The following is a 16117-nucleotide window of genomic DNA, read 5'->3' as shown; positions in this document are numbered from 1 at the left end:
TCTAACGTGTTGTTTGTTGAATGTCATGTTATACACTGATATGTACAGTAGTAAGCAAAGGATTCAGCTCGTCATGAGCAAATACATTTACCATTTTTGTACATTTGTAATCAACGTTTTGCTGGAATAATGTTGTGTTCCTGCCTATTTTTTTCATTATTTTTAGAAAGTATTTTCAGTAAATGGCAGAAAGAGATATAAAAAGGATTTCTGATTTATAAACATTTTACCTTGGACATTGGACACCAAAATCACTGAAATAGAGCCAGGAAATGATATTCTGAAAAAGATGGTTGGAAAATGGTGGCCATCTTTAAAATATTTTCATGGCTAATGGGATTTTTCAAAAGAATGACACAAGAGGTACATCAGTCAAATTTTGGTGCTTCTTTCCATTTTTTTTTATTTTCCTGAAAAAATTCAATAATCTGCTCTGCTAAAAGGCAGCAGATGATATCTAAGTGAGAATAGAAGAAGAAGCAATGGGAACAAAGAGATAGAGAGAGTTACTGATAAAAATCTATGATATCAAGACTATCAGAAAGTTAAACATGTTGGAATACTGGGGGTCTGGAATAAACTATAAACTATGCTATAGTTTCCATTCTCGATCTGCTATATCCAGTCAAATTCTGTGACTTATTGCTTGATCTCAACGGATTTAAAAGTGTAAAGCGAACTCTGGTGGCTTGAAACTTCATGGTTACGGAGGCGTCACATGACGTCCAAGCCACTATGGATGTCGCCTCTGGTCTGGACATTTTGCCTTTCAACATTAAAATGAATAAATAAATAAATAAATAAAGAAATGAGTGTTTCAAATGAAAAAGGCCAACACAACATCAACTTGCTGCCACCGGTACCTCTGCTAGAAATTTCAGGGAAGCAGAAAAGGACACTTAAAATGGTTTAAAACGGATAAAGGGAAGCGCTATATGAGTCTGACCTTGATTTAGGTGATAAAGTCAACAAAGATTTTAAAGACATCCAAGGTCCAGCTCAACTGTGTGCTCTGTAATATTATTAATGCAAACCCAGACATCTAAAACCAACATAAGAGTAAAATAATAAATCAACATGAATCACAAACAAACTGATCTTCTTTTCTTGTTTCACTCTGAAGCAATTCATCTAATTATAACTTATTTGTAAAATCTGTGGCTGGGAAGATTATACTTAATATTCTTTTTCTGACAGAAATTGCTGTTTTATTCATGATATTTTTTTTAAAGTCAAGGTTCACTTCATACATTCACTGCATAACAGATTTTGAATTCGATGGAGCTTTACATTATTAAAACATAAACTATTCTTCATTCTAATGCAAGGATGAGTAATTTTAAGTAATTAAAAAAAAACGTTTACCAAAATGAATGAGTCCCATTTTCTGAGAGCTATCAAAACAATAATTGTATTTGCAGCCTTTGCAATTTGCTTATTGTGTTGTGATTTGAAATTGTGAAACGTTCATAATTAAAATTCCTCTGACAGAAGGATTTGACTGAAAAGAGCCTGATCTTTGTGTGTTGCTGACAATGTGGAGAACAAATCATGTGAATTCTTTTTTTTCCAACATAATAGCACAAACAATGTTTTATAGGTCATGTTTTATAACAGCAGCGCCCAAACCAGCTGAAAAAAAATCAACTTGATTTTAATCCTTTTAATTCTGATTCTTGGTTAAAAGGCAATCATTTATCATATATATATACATACATATATATACATATATCTATATATATATATATATATATATATATATATATATATACATATATACATATATACATATATATATACATATATACATATATACATATATATATATATATATATATATATACATATATACATATATACATATATATATATATATATATACATATATACATATATACATATATATATATACATATATACATATATATATATACATATATATATATATACATATATACATATATACATATATATATATATACATATATATATATATATATATATATATATATATATATATATATATGTATATATATATATATGTATATATATATATGTATATATATATATGTATATATATATATATATATATATATATATATATATATATATATATATATATACATATATATACATATATATACATATATATATATATATACACATAATTTTAATATTATTTAAATGCAGAGAGAGAGAGAAAAGAGTGGAAAATTGAAACCCAATTGGAGCTGCGTGGTGAAGGAAAAGCAGCAGCTATGATTGGCACATGAAGACGCAAAGATTGTTTTCAATGGAGCCGGCGAACACGGGCTGTGCAGCCATGTCCAAGCCAATGAAAGAACAGCCAACCACCCCACCGCAAACAAACTAGCAACTGACATTGTTCATAAAAATGGTCGCGCAAAGGCCTTTACAACAATAGCAAACATAGAGGAAATGCAAATACATGGAGAACATGGAGTTTATCCTCACGAGTCTTAGAAATGCAACAGCAAAAATGCCAGGCCGGCATCTGGTTTCTATGCTTCTTTTTTAGTTCTTGCTAGTGCTGGGCACGCTAACGCCGCAAACGTGCCCAGCACTAGTTCTCGCCATTCGGAAAAAGCCAGTTTACTCGATTCACTCATGTGTGGTACCCTCACTCTGTCAGACAGTCATTATATAAAATAACACTCTTGCAGGTCTCGCGAGACCTACTGATTTCAGGTCAGCATCCATGATGGCAGGCTAGTTTTCCGCTAAAAAAAACAGGGAGTGGTCACAGCCCCAAATCTCCCTGCAACGAGACATTTAACCACCATAATGACTGCAAAGCTGTTAAATTAGCTTGAGGTTTTTAAAACATATTGCATATTTTCAGGAATTGCCATCCACAACCAAAACTAAGAGGAGTCCCCCTCTTCAGAAAAGTTGTAGTCACATTGCAGTCACTATTTGACAGTTGTGTTCACGTAAGCCTCTGCAGGAGCATCGCTCAAGTGTTTAAAGTGTGGCTGACGAGGAGCAGCGGCGCCACCTCTGCGAGAACAGAAGAGACGCACAAGTGGAGTCGCAGTCTTTCATCACATTCATCACCGCCTAAACTCGCACAATGCGGGTTACAGCTGAGTGCCCGCCATCAATGTGGAGAGGAGAACCTCATCTAAACAAAGAAGACAGAGGTCTAAATGTGAGTCATGCCTCTTCTCAGAGTGACTGTAAACACTTAGCATATATGAATATTAATGCTCCACATTAAAGCCCCAAAGGCTAGATGGAAGAGTTAATGAGGATAAATAACAGACAGCCAGGCAGTGAAATTTCAGCTTTGACATTATTTATCATCCTTAACTTTTGTCAGAGCTCCTATTTTAGTAATTAATATCGTACAATAAAGCACTTTGCACTTGGATGAGTGATCTAATTTGTTTAATATAATGCAATTAAAGGAGCGTGAATTGCTTTATGTTAATGTTACTGATTATATTCCTCGCTGGGGTTGCTTCTCCACCAGCAGGATAACAAGCAGAACTTGAGGATTGATGTCTGTCTCTGAAATCTGATCGCGTTATCAAGCAAAAGTGCGTGGCTGCTGTTTACATGGCCCTTTTCCTCGGCACTGAAAATCCAATCATGAGCCAAGATGACACGTTAGCTACGTTTGCACATGCAAGGTTTCTTCATTCCGCACAGATTGGTTCTGATTGGAATTTACAATTCCATCGCTTACATGGACGCAAAATTAAATGATCCAATTGGACTATTTTTACATGCACAGTGTTGTCCAATTGTCTGCACGTCTGTACATTCAATTTACATATGATCTGATTAGTCGACTTATCGAAAAAAAATATTCGTTAATTGGTCGACTATCAAAATAATCGTTTGTGGCAGCCCTACTTTAGTTACATTTATTATGTCTTACAGTGACATCTGGCCCTTTGAGGGCAACCGTTATGCTGATGTGGCCCTCGGTGAAAATGAGTTTGACACCCCTGCTCTAAAGTAACACTAAACTTTAAAAACAGAGGCACACATACGCAGTACACGGGTATGTTGGGTATTTGTAGCGCTGCTCTTTTCCTTTCATAAACAGACAATTCCAGTTCGACTGTAGGTGCACTAACGGCACCAAAGGAGCTAACTGGTAAACGGTCCCTGGACTCCGGTGCCATAGCACGTAAACATAGCGTCACACACATCTTTTTCTGGTCAATCGCCATGGAAACGCATCATGTATTAATGTGCATTAACGTTAACAGCCGTTAACATGCGTACGTGTGTAGCTTAACAAAGCTAGTGAAAGCCTCGATGTTGAGCAAACAGTTTTACTTTTGCTATCGGTACTTCCAAAAGTTTCCTTCAATTAATTTTTCTCTCACTAAAACTAGGACCAGCATGTGTTAACACCTTCGCTGTAAATGTTGTGTTGTGTTTTATGAAGAGGGAAAACTGGGAGGATGTGGTGTTGGTGAATCCCCTAAGGGAGCTCTGACATTGGAGTTGGGAGGACACACAATGTCACTTGGGGTAAAATATGACATCCGGGGAAACGGATAGCAACATCTGGAAGCAAAAAGGACCTGTGTGTACACATGACTCTGTGCAGAATTCACCCGGCAGGTCTTTCTTTACCAGCGCTGAACTGGTACAAAACGCAGCTAAACGAGGCAAGAGGGGACAAATGCATGCACTCTGGGATGTTTTTGCGATGATGTGTGATAAGAGCTAACACTGAGGAAGAGGTGACAGTTTTCCTATAGAGCTGCCAGTCATGCCACACAGCACCCACTTGCACTGGAGATGACACTTTGAGCCAAGTGAGAACTTATTGATCTTAACACTCACTCCCTCTGATTCTTACACTCCATTTTCCCCTCCTCTCCTGTGGCTCCTCTTCCTATTATCCTGTCAAAGTCCATTATTCGTTTTATTTGCTTTTCACACTTGAAACTTTATACACTATCAACTAAAATGACTGTAAAATGTTATTTTCAGCTCAATGCAATTCAGCCGACTGTTTTCAGGTTATGAGTGTCTTGATTAATCTTCCTCTGAACAACAGGGAGGAAAATATTACACCTTTTTTGCCACTGTAAGTGTACATTATTGAGCTAATGTGAATACTGTGAAGGTTTAAAAAAGAAATAAAAAGGTGAAAATGTCGACATATAAAGAAGAACATGTTGTTTTGTAAAATAAATACAGTGGAGAACAATAAAGGCAAACATGAAGACGGTGACTTCAATGCTTAATGAAGGTAAAAAAAGGAAGGACAAAAATGAAATGTGGAATAAAAAAAAAACACCACCAGTAACCTTTCTCTTTTCAATCCATGTGACAAACTAAATACCACATTTCCATCATGTTTTCCACATTCTGTTTTGTTTGGTTCAGGCTTGAATGGCACTCCATTATTATAGTGTCACCTTGATACACCCTCTTCTTCTCCAATGATTTAGTGGAAACCAACAGGCAAATTAGTGCCGCTAATGGTTTATCTGGATGTCACCGACTCAGAGTAGTCACTTAACAACAACAGAGGATAGGAAGGCACTTCACTTTAGTACTACTTTACTAACACTTTGCCATTATTGGATTATTTTTGTGAAAGTTCTGTTAAAAAGTTTGGGCCATGTTTAAATTGAAATGTGACTATCATTTTTTTTTTTTTTTTTACTGGAGATTGAAGATTCATTAAGGGTCTGAAACATTGAATAATGAAAGCACTCACGGAGTGCAAACCCCCACCAAGGTCGCTCCACTTCACACAGTGTCTGTGTGCAACAAAACTACACAATTACACGCACAAAGCAACTGTGACTTGTTTTAGTTGTCCAAGAAAATGTCCTATCCTGTAAGGGAGGCAAACTTTTTAAAAAGAATCCTGATTCCACACCAGCATCTGAACCACCAACAATATCGAATCAATTCTTCCTTGCGACATAACCTACTTTGACAAAAGATTCCATCAAAATCCATTCCTTAAATTCTTCCTTAGTGGAGATAGTAGTGGATACTAGTTTGTGCTTAAGCGTAGCATGAGTAAACTGCAGAGAAAAAGCTGTGTGATGCATCATTACATACAACATCTAAACATTAACATCGACTAGCCTTAATAAGACATTGACAAGATTAGAAATAATGATTTTTATTCAAAATAATAACTTTGCCCTTTTGTCAAAGAACCAGCAAAACTGTTTTCAGCTGTGCTAACATCATTGCACAAGGGTTTTCAAGGGTTTTCTAATCATCCAATAGCCTTCTAACGCCATTAGCAAACACAATGTACCATTAGAACACTGGAAATGGGCCTCTATACACCTATGTATATATTCCATTAAAAACCAGACGTTTGCAGCTATAGAATAGTAAATAGTCGTTTACCACATTAACAATGTATAGAGTGTATTTCTGATTAAGTTAATGTTAGATTAATTATAAAAGTGCCTTTCCTTGAAAAATAAGGACATTTCTAAGTGACCCCACACTTTTGAATGGTAGTGTATACATCCAACAAGATAGTAAATCAAAGCCTGATACTAGTATAAAACAAAATGTCATTATTGTGAAATATATTAAACCAATGTACCTGCCGTATATTCGTTCTTTTGCCCACTTTGGAGTCTCTAAAGAGTTTACACTGATAATCATAATGGTCAAAAGTTTGACTGTGAAACCTCAGACACATTTGACCTGCAGTGAACCACAGAGCCAACTACTTAAAAACCTACTTGTATCTTGTTTACTCATTCTCAGCTAAAATGCTGATATAGCAATTAAGTCAGAGGCAGGCAAAATGGATTTTCTTGCCTTGAGTCGCGTCTCTGAAAAGATAAATTCTGCCCTCTACCTTACAACTGAGCTGCAGCCTGGATTGTAGATGGTTTTCAGGTCAGGTCTTCAGGATGAGTCCCTCCCAACACCTCTTGCACTCTCTTAGTTAATGAATGTATTGTGGATTGTTTCTGTTTTATTGTCACTTTTTACAGCACTAGCACAGATTCTTTTATTTGAATTTGAATTGTTGGTACCTTATTCATGCCCATGTGCTGTAAAACCTAGTAAATAAATGATTAATCTGAATTTGATCACAATTCATGGCACCATCTTCATTGTATATTACTAGACTGGTGGTTTTCTTGTTGTTTCAATCTTAGGAGCAAAGCATTTTAACATGCCTTATCACCAGTTTCTGCATACATCAGAAAATACATCAGAAAATACATTTTCTTCATGCACGATCGTTTGTAGTTTTGCTTTTGTCATCATCATTGAGTTTTTAAACTCTAAATGATCAGGGTCCAACATACTGTATGTCTTGTTTCAAGGGACTTTAGGTCATTGTCTTGAAAGTTAAAAAACATAATCCAACCCCTACAAAACATTAAAAAGTATAAGTAAAAGTTAAAAAAATCCAAAACACTGGAATTAAAAGCCCAGCTCCTTTTCTGACTTCCCAAAAAGTGCTGACCATGTTTTAACTTCCTTCCCTGATCTTAGGGTTAAATCCTGAGGATGCATAAAAGATCAATGCTATGTTTTTCCCCATTGTTTCTTTCTTTTTAGTAGTATTTACTGAAACTGAGTAAACAGCTGCATAGAATCAGATCTGCTCTGATGATATAGGAGTTTGTAAATCTGACCGACACAAAAAAGAAAACGTGGAAAGAAAAGGTGCCGGTGCCAAGCGATCAGCTAGTATAGCTAGTACACCATGGAGTGTGAGGACGAGACAGTGAGGAAGGTGACACAGGGAGAAACAGGGAGACACAGGTGTGAAGGATGAAATTGGTGAGAGGTAGAAAGCTCTGGAGAGTGTTAAGTGCAAGAGTAACTTGAGTGGGAGTTAAAGGGACACTGTGTAGTATTTATGGGTTTATATAACCCAAAATCCACTTGTTTATACATATAATGTGCTCCTGCATTGTCTAGTTGCTGTATAATATATTTTGTTTCATTTTCGTAGTGTTTCAAAAAGTCATGTAAAATAACATGGTCGCGGGATGCCATGTTTCTACGGGAGCCTGTGAGGACAAACGCGAGAGAACAAATCAGGCGTCGCTTTAATTGAAGCGGAAGTCCCGCCTCCACTCTCTCCGCTTCGTCTGCTATGGCCGACATTTGACCAGCTGAGGATACCGTACCGCTCAGGGAAGGGAGGGGGTGAGCAGAGGAGCAGTTCTTTGTTGTAAATTTCAGCCTCTCCTCTAGATGGCACTATAAACTACTTACTTCACCTTTAAGCGTGCGCCTGTCTAGAAATTAAAGGACCAGTGTGTAAAAATGAGTGACATCTAACGGTGAGATTGACGCTTGTAATAAACCTAGAACTATTCTTTTCATCCCTCCCTTTCCCAAGATAGCAAGCTTCCACTTGAAAATGTAAAACACATTAGGGCTGCTGTAGAAACATAGTGGGCAGACAACTGCAATGACATGGATAGATTTCAAATACTATGTTTGTTATGTTATGTAGTTCTGAATAAGGCATTAAGAAGTTGTATTTTTTTTTAGGCTTCTCACGGGTGTGGGTCTATGTTAGTTGCAGAAAGACAAATGTTGTACATTACTGTTCAAAGGTTTGGGGTCACCTATACATTTTTTTTTAGGTGTTTTTCACACTTTTATTTATCAAAAGAGTTGCAAAATGAATAGAAAATATAGTCAAGACATTGACAAGATTAGAAATAATGATTTTTTTTCAAACTGATAATTCGTCAAAGAACCAGCAAAACTGTTTTCAGCTGTGCTAACATCATTGCACAAGGGTTTTCAAGGGTTTTCTAATCATCCAATAGCCTTCTAATGCAATTAGCAAACACAATGTACCATTAGAACACTGGAAATGGGCCTCTATACACCTATGTACATATTCCATTAAAAACCAGACGTTTGCAGCTAGAATAGTCGTTTACCACATTAACAATGTATAGAGTGTATTTATGATTCATTTAATGTTATATTCATGGAAAAAAGTGCTTTTCCTTGAATAATAAGGACATTTCTAAGTGACCCCAAACTTTTGAACAGTAGTGTATCATCATGCAATATAACCTCATATTGTCCAGCTCTACTGAGCAGAGGTCATCATCATCATCATCATTATTGTTATCGTATACAACTATAATGCAACTGTCCATGACTCCCTCTTTCACGTTCAGCTCTTGTTAAAACTGTGTTAAAGAGGTTTTAACTCGCTGTGTAATGCACTGACCACTGCATGTACAGTATGTGTGTGTTTAACTTGATTGGAGAACACAGGCAGGTCGTTGAGCCAGGGACCTGTTTGATAGCTTCCTATAGAGCAGTCCACAGTGAGACTGTGTGTGTGTGGGTGTGTGTGTGTGTGTGTGTGAGACTGTGTGACAGTGTTCATGTTGCTTGAGGTTCTGGTCTGTGGGAAGCTGATTGCACTGGCTCTCATTATGTGGCCAGTGGCTGTAATGGAGTGTGACAGCAGCATGCTGTGCTCTGGATCTCTGTCCTTCCAGCCTGCAAAGCCAATTAAACACACTCTGCCCTGCTCTCCCACTGCCTCGCCCCACTTCAGTCTCCATCACTCCTGCCTTACTGATTTTCACACCCCCCCCCCCCCCCCCTGCCTGTCCCCACTGTCCCCACCGCCACCACCTCCACAGTGCTTTGACTTCTTCCTCCACCACCAACACCATTCATGCCCCATCCCTACCTTGTCTCTCTGGGGCCACACATGCCACTCTTTCAAACCTCCTTCAAGCTCAACACCCCCAAGCTCAAACTCGTACCTCAGTTTTTTCTTTGTTATGCTTCTGGCTCTTATTTCCTGTCATGTACAGTACATTACAATTCAAAGCTACTGTTGCTTTTGGCCACCTGCATACACCTCTCAGTCTCCCCTTTGCCAACCTCAATACCGGTCTACTGGCGGCTTTGCAGGGAGAGACGTTCAATTATGCAGGGAGAGCAGACCTTCTGCTTAGGGCTGCATCTATAGAATATTTTTGTAATCGAGTATTCAACCAATTATTTTTCGATTAATCGAGGACACAAAACTATTATTATTATTATATATATATTTTTTAATCCTCAATTCATCAAATAATAAATAATCGGTAGAATACTTCGATAGCTGCAGCCCTAGTAAGCTATATTGAATCATCTAACATCAATGGGGACCGTATCTATGTTCCCCGGGTCCTATGGGCCCTGGGTCCTATGGGCCCCGGGTCCTATGTTCCCCGATTTGTATGAGACCGGGGAACATAGGACCCTTTCTCTAAAAAAGGGTTCTATGTTCCACACCCAGGCTTCCACAAAGTGGGGAACATAGGACCCTTTTTTAAAAAAAAAAGGTCTGATGCCCCCCGATCGGGGAACATAGGTACGACCCCCATCAATGTTTACGTTAGCATGTGCCGGAAGCATTAGCAACTGGATGCTTTGGGCTCAGATGCTGAATCATTGAGGATGTGCTGTTGCAGTTTGCAGTGGTTACACTGCACCTTGTTGGCTTCTTGTTTAAGCGTAAAATGGTCCCACACTTTGGACATTTTCTGCCTTTTACGTGCTCTTTCACTCTCCGTCTCTGTCAACACGCCACCTGAAATCCGGATGTACGGTGTGCGTCTGCTAAAACGGTCCGTGTGGAACAATGAGCCGCGCAAGATAGAAAATTCAACAAATACTCTAGGCAGAGTTTTTGCCTCAAGGAATTTTTGTAATCGAGTTACTCGAATCACTTGAGTGCAGTGCTTTACGGCCCTACTTCTGCTGACAGCTTCCTTCTGTGTTGCTGTTAGACCCAGAGCAGTCATAACCACTTAGGAGGGAAAAAATGCCTGGCAGCACCAAAACACACATTGTCCATTTATAGCCACCACCAAAATGTGCACATGTACACACATATACACACACATACCTGTGTGTATAAGTACACTTATACTCAATTTATGAGCGTGTGTGTGTGCTTCCCTGACAGGCCTGGTGGTCCAGTGTTTAAAATCAAGCCCTAAAAAGTGCAGTCTGCAGCAAAGACGAAAACATTTTTTGACATCTCTCACCCCCCCCCCCCCGTGAATCTGCAGACAGCACCACTCATGTAGATGCAATTAGTGGCAGAATTCACTACCTCCAGGGGAATGTGTGTGTGTGTGCGTGTCTAAGAGGAAAGGGATGAGGACGAGAACAGGGCCGCTGTACCTGTTTTGAACCAGCCGCTATCAGTGAAGGACTCCCTGGTTTCCTGACATTTGTTCCAGTACTCCTTAAAGACAGACGGACCTCGAACCAGGAGCTCGCCCTCTTTCCCCTCCAGACCTGAACGTACCTGTGGTACGTTTACAGAGAAAGGAAGTGATTAAGATAAATGGTGTGGACAAAAGAGCTAAAATTAGTCAGAATAACTTTTGTATTACTACGTAGACCTAAGCAGTCAAACTTGAAAGATCTGACTCATATATACTGTGTATGTATATCATTTAAAGTAATAATAACAACTGGATGTTGTCTTTAGTTATAGGTGAACAAATAATAATAATATTTCCAATTATTTTTTTCATAGAAATAAGCATTATATATTTATTATATAAATAGAGAAACTGGCAAATGTCATATTTTTTCATCCGTTACCCGAGTCTCTCTGTGATTGGCCTCCACAATCGTTGTGTTGGTTGCGTTGCTCATGACAATCCGAACTTCCACACCTGGAAGTGGTGACCCCACAGCCCCTGTCAAGAAATAAGAATCACAATCTCTTCCGTTTTTCTTTTTTATTGTCATTGCATGTTCATACAAGCAGGGACTGGGCATGAATCGTGGATTGTTCGTTCAGTGATTGCATTGCATTCTGTGATGAAATTTACCAGGGTCTTTGAATGCATCTTGTTGCTCAGCACACTGTGAAGCCAGCATTAGTGTCACTAGCTCTGGAGTTTGTTGTTATTTGAATCTGAAAGAGCCGATGTGTGGAATAGCCAACTCATCACTTTTGTTACGGTCAAGTAATATATTGTATTATTGCATGCTGTATTGAATAGCCGATTTCGAATTAAGTGTCACAGGGAAAATATATTTTTGTCTGTCTTTGGCCTGTGTGCGGCATCAGGCTGACATGTTTTTGTTAAGGGGTATTTGAATATTTGACAAATAATCCTGTTGAATATTTAGTGGCAGTTTTGTTTGGAGTGCCCATCCCCTACTAACAACAAAATTAAAACTGCCACTTGACAAACAACAAACAAGCACAGGACAGTGCATAAAACTAAGGACATAAAATAAAATGAGAGTAATTATAAAATAAGTACTGATAATCAAAAGTCAATACTGTATATAAATAGACTGTGTCTGTATTGAAGAGCAAATGCATAGCAGCATGAGAAGGAACCTTAATGCATTTTGTTGTTTAATGTGCAGGATGCAGTGCTGGTGCAACACACAAAATAAATACCCAAGCTCAAAGGAAAGAAGTTCTACAGTAAGAAAGGTGAGTTGATTTCTGTCACATTGAAAGATGCTGAAAACTTATTGACGGTAACTCACACAATCTTAGCGCAGGATTTCGCCCACAGTGAGAGACTGCTTTCTTCCAAGATGGTGCTGCTGACCTCAATTTGCAGGACATAGCAGGTCACTAAATTGTTTTTCTGAACTTATGAATCACTGTAAGCCAAAAATCCATTTGTCTCAGTCACCATGAGTAAGCTCATATTGACAATAAAGCAGATTTCTGTGGAATCATCTAACACAACTGTTCCCACCCAAGTATTTATTGCACATTTGTCTTCGACTCCTAAGAACTGATATCAGTGCGAGATACAATTCAAGACACTGTAATTTATAGTGTGAAGACTTTTCAAAATTGCTACGAACTGCAGCATGAGTGGTTTTGCTATGTAATATTTCATTTCATTGTATTTCGAAACTTAACCAAAAGAAATTGGAACACACAAGGACATTTTACTTTTACTATTGGACAGAAAATGAAACCTGAAAAATAAATAAATAAAATCTATTATTTGACTATTTTCCTTTACGGATGAGATGTATATAAATGTTGTCCTGTGCTAAGAAATAGGATAACTTGCTGGAATAAAAATAAGGAGGACTTCAACTCATTAGCCTCATGTGAAATATCTAAATTAAAAATCTTGATACAAAATCAACCCATAACTAATGGGATCATCCTTCTCCGCTTCTAATTTTAACTCAGCACTGTGCTGTAACACTCACAAAAAAGTGATTTAAACCGTTAATTGCTCACATTCACTGACTTTTTTTCCCCTTTTTTAACCAACTGAGGAAAAATAGATTAGAATGCAAGTCAATGGAATTTCCCCAGTGACCAAAGTCAATAACAACAAGATGGGGGCCATAATGTGTGTGTGTGTGTTTAGCTCTTTACCACTGAGTAATACGGAGAGAATGTTTAGATCAGTCCTCACTTGTTGAAAAGGACCTGAGTGTCTATTATATAATTTCACAGACCACTGGTCTGCCAATGAAGAGCAGCTCTGTGCTAATTAAAGAGCGACTCTCTCATGTATTATTGATCTACTTCGACAGCCTTGATTGGCAATGTCTATCAAACATGTTGCCCCCCCCCCCCATGTTGCTAAGAATGGTCTAATAGTACAATTGTATTCACTGTGAGTATGTTCTTCTTTACAGATATCTCTACGCACTGGTAAGTCACCTGCAAAGTCAGACTTTTAGCTAGGAATTTTTTTTAGAGAGTGTCTCCTCAGAGATGTTCTACTCCATGGAATATACTGTACATTGTACTAAAAATCACTGTGGTTTGTATGGTGTCTTACAAAAAGAAGTATTGATCTCAGATCCACCAAAGACAGACGTTTCACTCAAGAATTCTCTCAAGGATTCATTTCAACAAATGTAACTTGCTTTGAAAATCCTATACTTGAGAAAAAAGTCAAAAAGAAACTGAAGACAAAGCATTAATCATTCATCTCCATTTCATCACACCTCAAGTCTTCAGATGTATCCAATGTCCCTGACTCTTCACATCCAGCACCTCAAACATATCCTGTACAACAGTATGCGAGTCAGAGTGACCCAACTCTACCCAATATTTTAATTCCATTTCCATGCAGGACTTGGGTTTTATTTTATATTGCTGTACTTTTTTACTAAAGTAAAGATCTTAAAACTTCTTACACCAGCAGTTATAATGATATCCTGGACAGCTGTGGACGGTGTGAACAAGGTTAATTGACACCTAAAGCAAAAGTTGGCTCTGGTATCTCCTTTTTATGAGAGTCATAGAGTGGGGGGAGTGGAGATATATCAGGATCAGCTACAGCTGGAGGACACTCAGTGTCTCGCTCAAGGACATTTTCATCTTTTCAGCCCAGTGGGCATTTAAACACTGACAACTCTTCCATGAGGATTCTGTAAACTTTAAAAGACAGTTGGAAAGTAAACGTTTGAGGAGTTCAGGACAGAGCAAATCTCCAATTTTTGTATTTTATTTAATGCTGGGCATGTTAACGCGTTAATGGCGGTTAGCGGTGGTAGCAGTATTCGCTGCAACGGCAGGGGGCGTACGACCAAAATATTCAACTTGTGCTGCCAGATAAACGTCCGCTGCCTAGCAACAGTAGTAAACTTTCCGCATATCGCTTACATTGGTGTCAAAATGACTGTTCCTCTCTCTGTGTTTCACGTATTGGGACAGACATCCCATAATCCACCAGAATCACAGGGAGGGCTTTTCCCCCTGGGTCACCACTCTTTCTATAGGCTCGTCTTTTGCCCTTCACAAAGCTATCCCTCTTTTTTTCACATCCTACGGTAAAAAAACATTGTCTTTTAACATGGTAACCTCCATCAACACCACGACACTGAAAATAACAAAGAAAGGATCTTAGAATTTACCCTCTCGATGTTCATCTTCTTATGTTACCAGATATGAATGGACATAAACTATATAAGCAAGTCAAACTGAACCGAGTATACTTTCACAAATAAACTGATGCTTTGACACCTGAATAAAAGACAGCCCAGGGTTTTTGGAACAAGGCTGAAACAGGAAGTCAGATGATTGGAGTGTTTGTAATCAAGCCAAATTAGTTAACCCAGTCGACCTGGAGTTAAAACGTCAAGTAACTTTTTCAGCCTCCTGTCGTTTTCCTCTGATTGGGCTGAAGAGGTGCAGACTGGGTAATCGCCCATACATCCACAATCAATTTTTGGTTCAAACTCAGGGAACTTATGTGCCCTTTTCCTCTCATCACGGGAGAGAGTGTAGTGTTTTGGTCCCAAAGATTCAACAAGATTTACTCATTTTGTCATTTTGAAGACTGTGGGCAGCTTTGAGTGTAAATGCTACACCCTGGAAATAAAATAGTCTGTGTTAAAGTAGACATATTATACCCTATTTCTCCAAGTGAACCTAGTTCCCTGGTGTCCTAATGAACATGTCTGTGACATGTTGAGTGCCTGTCTCTTTAAATGCAAATGAGACACAGGAAACTACGTCAGTGTCACTGAGGCTCCGGCAGCTAACAGCGGTTAGCATTTGGAAAAGCCATCATTTGCCGACTCTAGCCGTCACATTGCCGTCATATATAAAATGTAAATCCTCTGAGGGTGGAAGTTTGTGTAGAACTCTGTGCTGCACTGTGCAGCCAAGAATAGAACACTTCACGAAATTCCTCTCTTCCAGATACTATTGACCTCGCCTGCACTCTCGCGTTTATTAGGGACAAAGTGGAGCTCCAAGAGACAACAATTCCAGGAATGTCTCATTGTGACGTAGCGATGATTGCGAAAGTCAACATTGCATGTTTTATCTCCTGTACTTAGACCACAAAAACATGAGTGAGTCATCTTTTTTCACACTTAACTATCTGCCTACTCATAGGGCCTTCAGAGTCCCAAATATAAGTATTAAAATGGTTAAAAGGTTTTTGCATAATGTGTCTCCTTCAAGTGAAGCAAAGATGATGATGGTTCATGTGCAGTTAATATCTAATAATAAATAATAAATTAGGTTCAGGTGAAATAATAATAATAATAATAATAATAAAAAAAACTTTACAATAATATACATATCTGTATGAAGCCAGAGTCAGAATAAGAACGTGTGATGCTGTATCTGCTCTGCTCTACATTTCTATAAAAAGGCTGAAAAGTA

At 38.3% G+C, this 16117-nt stretch overlaps 1 protein-coding gene across 1 annotated transcript in view; it reads right to left on the bottom strand.

The window, feature by feature from the left end:
* The window catches only part of acsf3 (acyl-CoA synthetase family member 3), a gene marked incomplete at both ends in the record, with an annotated part of 41370 nt that overhangs the window by 11100 nt on the left and 14153 nt on the right, over nucleotides 1–16117 (bottom strand). The window contains 2 exons of the mRNA XM_083890849.1: nucleotides 11164–11290; nucleotides 11593–11690. Of these exons, the coding sequence (XP_083746975.1) occupies nucleotides 11164–11290; nucleotides 11593–11690 (225 nt within the window). The remainder of the gene's footprint in view (nucleotides 1–11163; nucleotides 11291–11592; nucleotides 11691–16117) is intronic.

Source organism: Microchirus variegatus (assembly GCF_963457635.1).
Source record: "Microchirus variegatus genome assembly, chromosome: 6".
Taxonomy (NCBI): domain Eukaryota; kingdom Metazoa; phylum Chordata; class Actinopteri; order Pleuronectiformes; family Soleidae; genus Microchirus; species Microchirus variegatus.
Note: the sequence above shows the minus strand (reverse complement) of the source record. Positions and strands in the feature narration are given on the sequence as shown.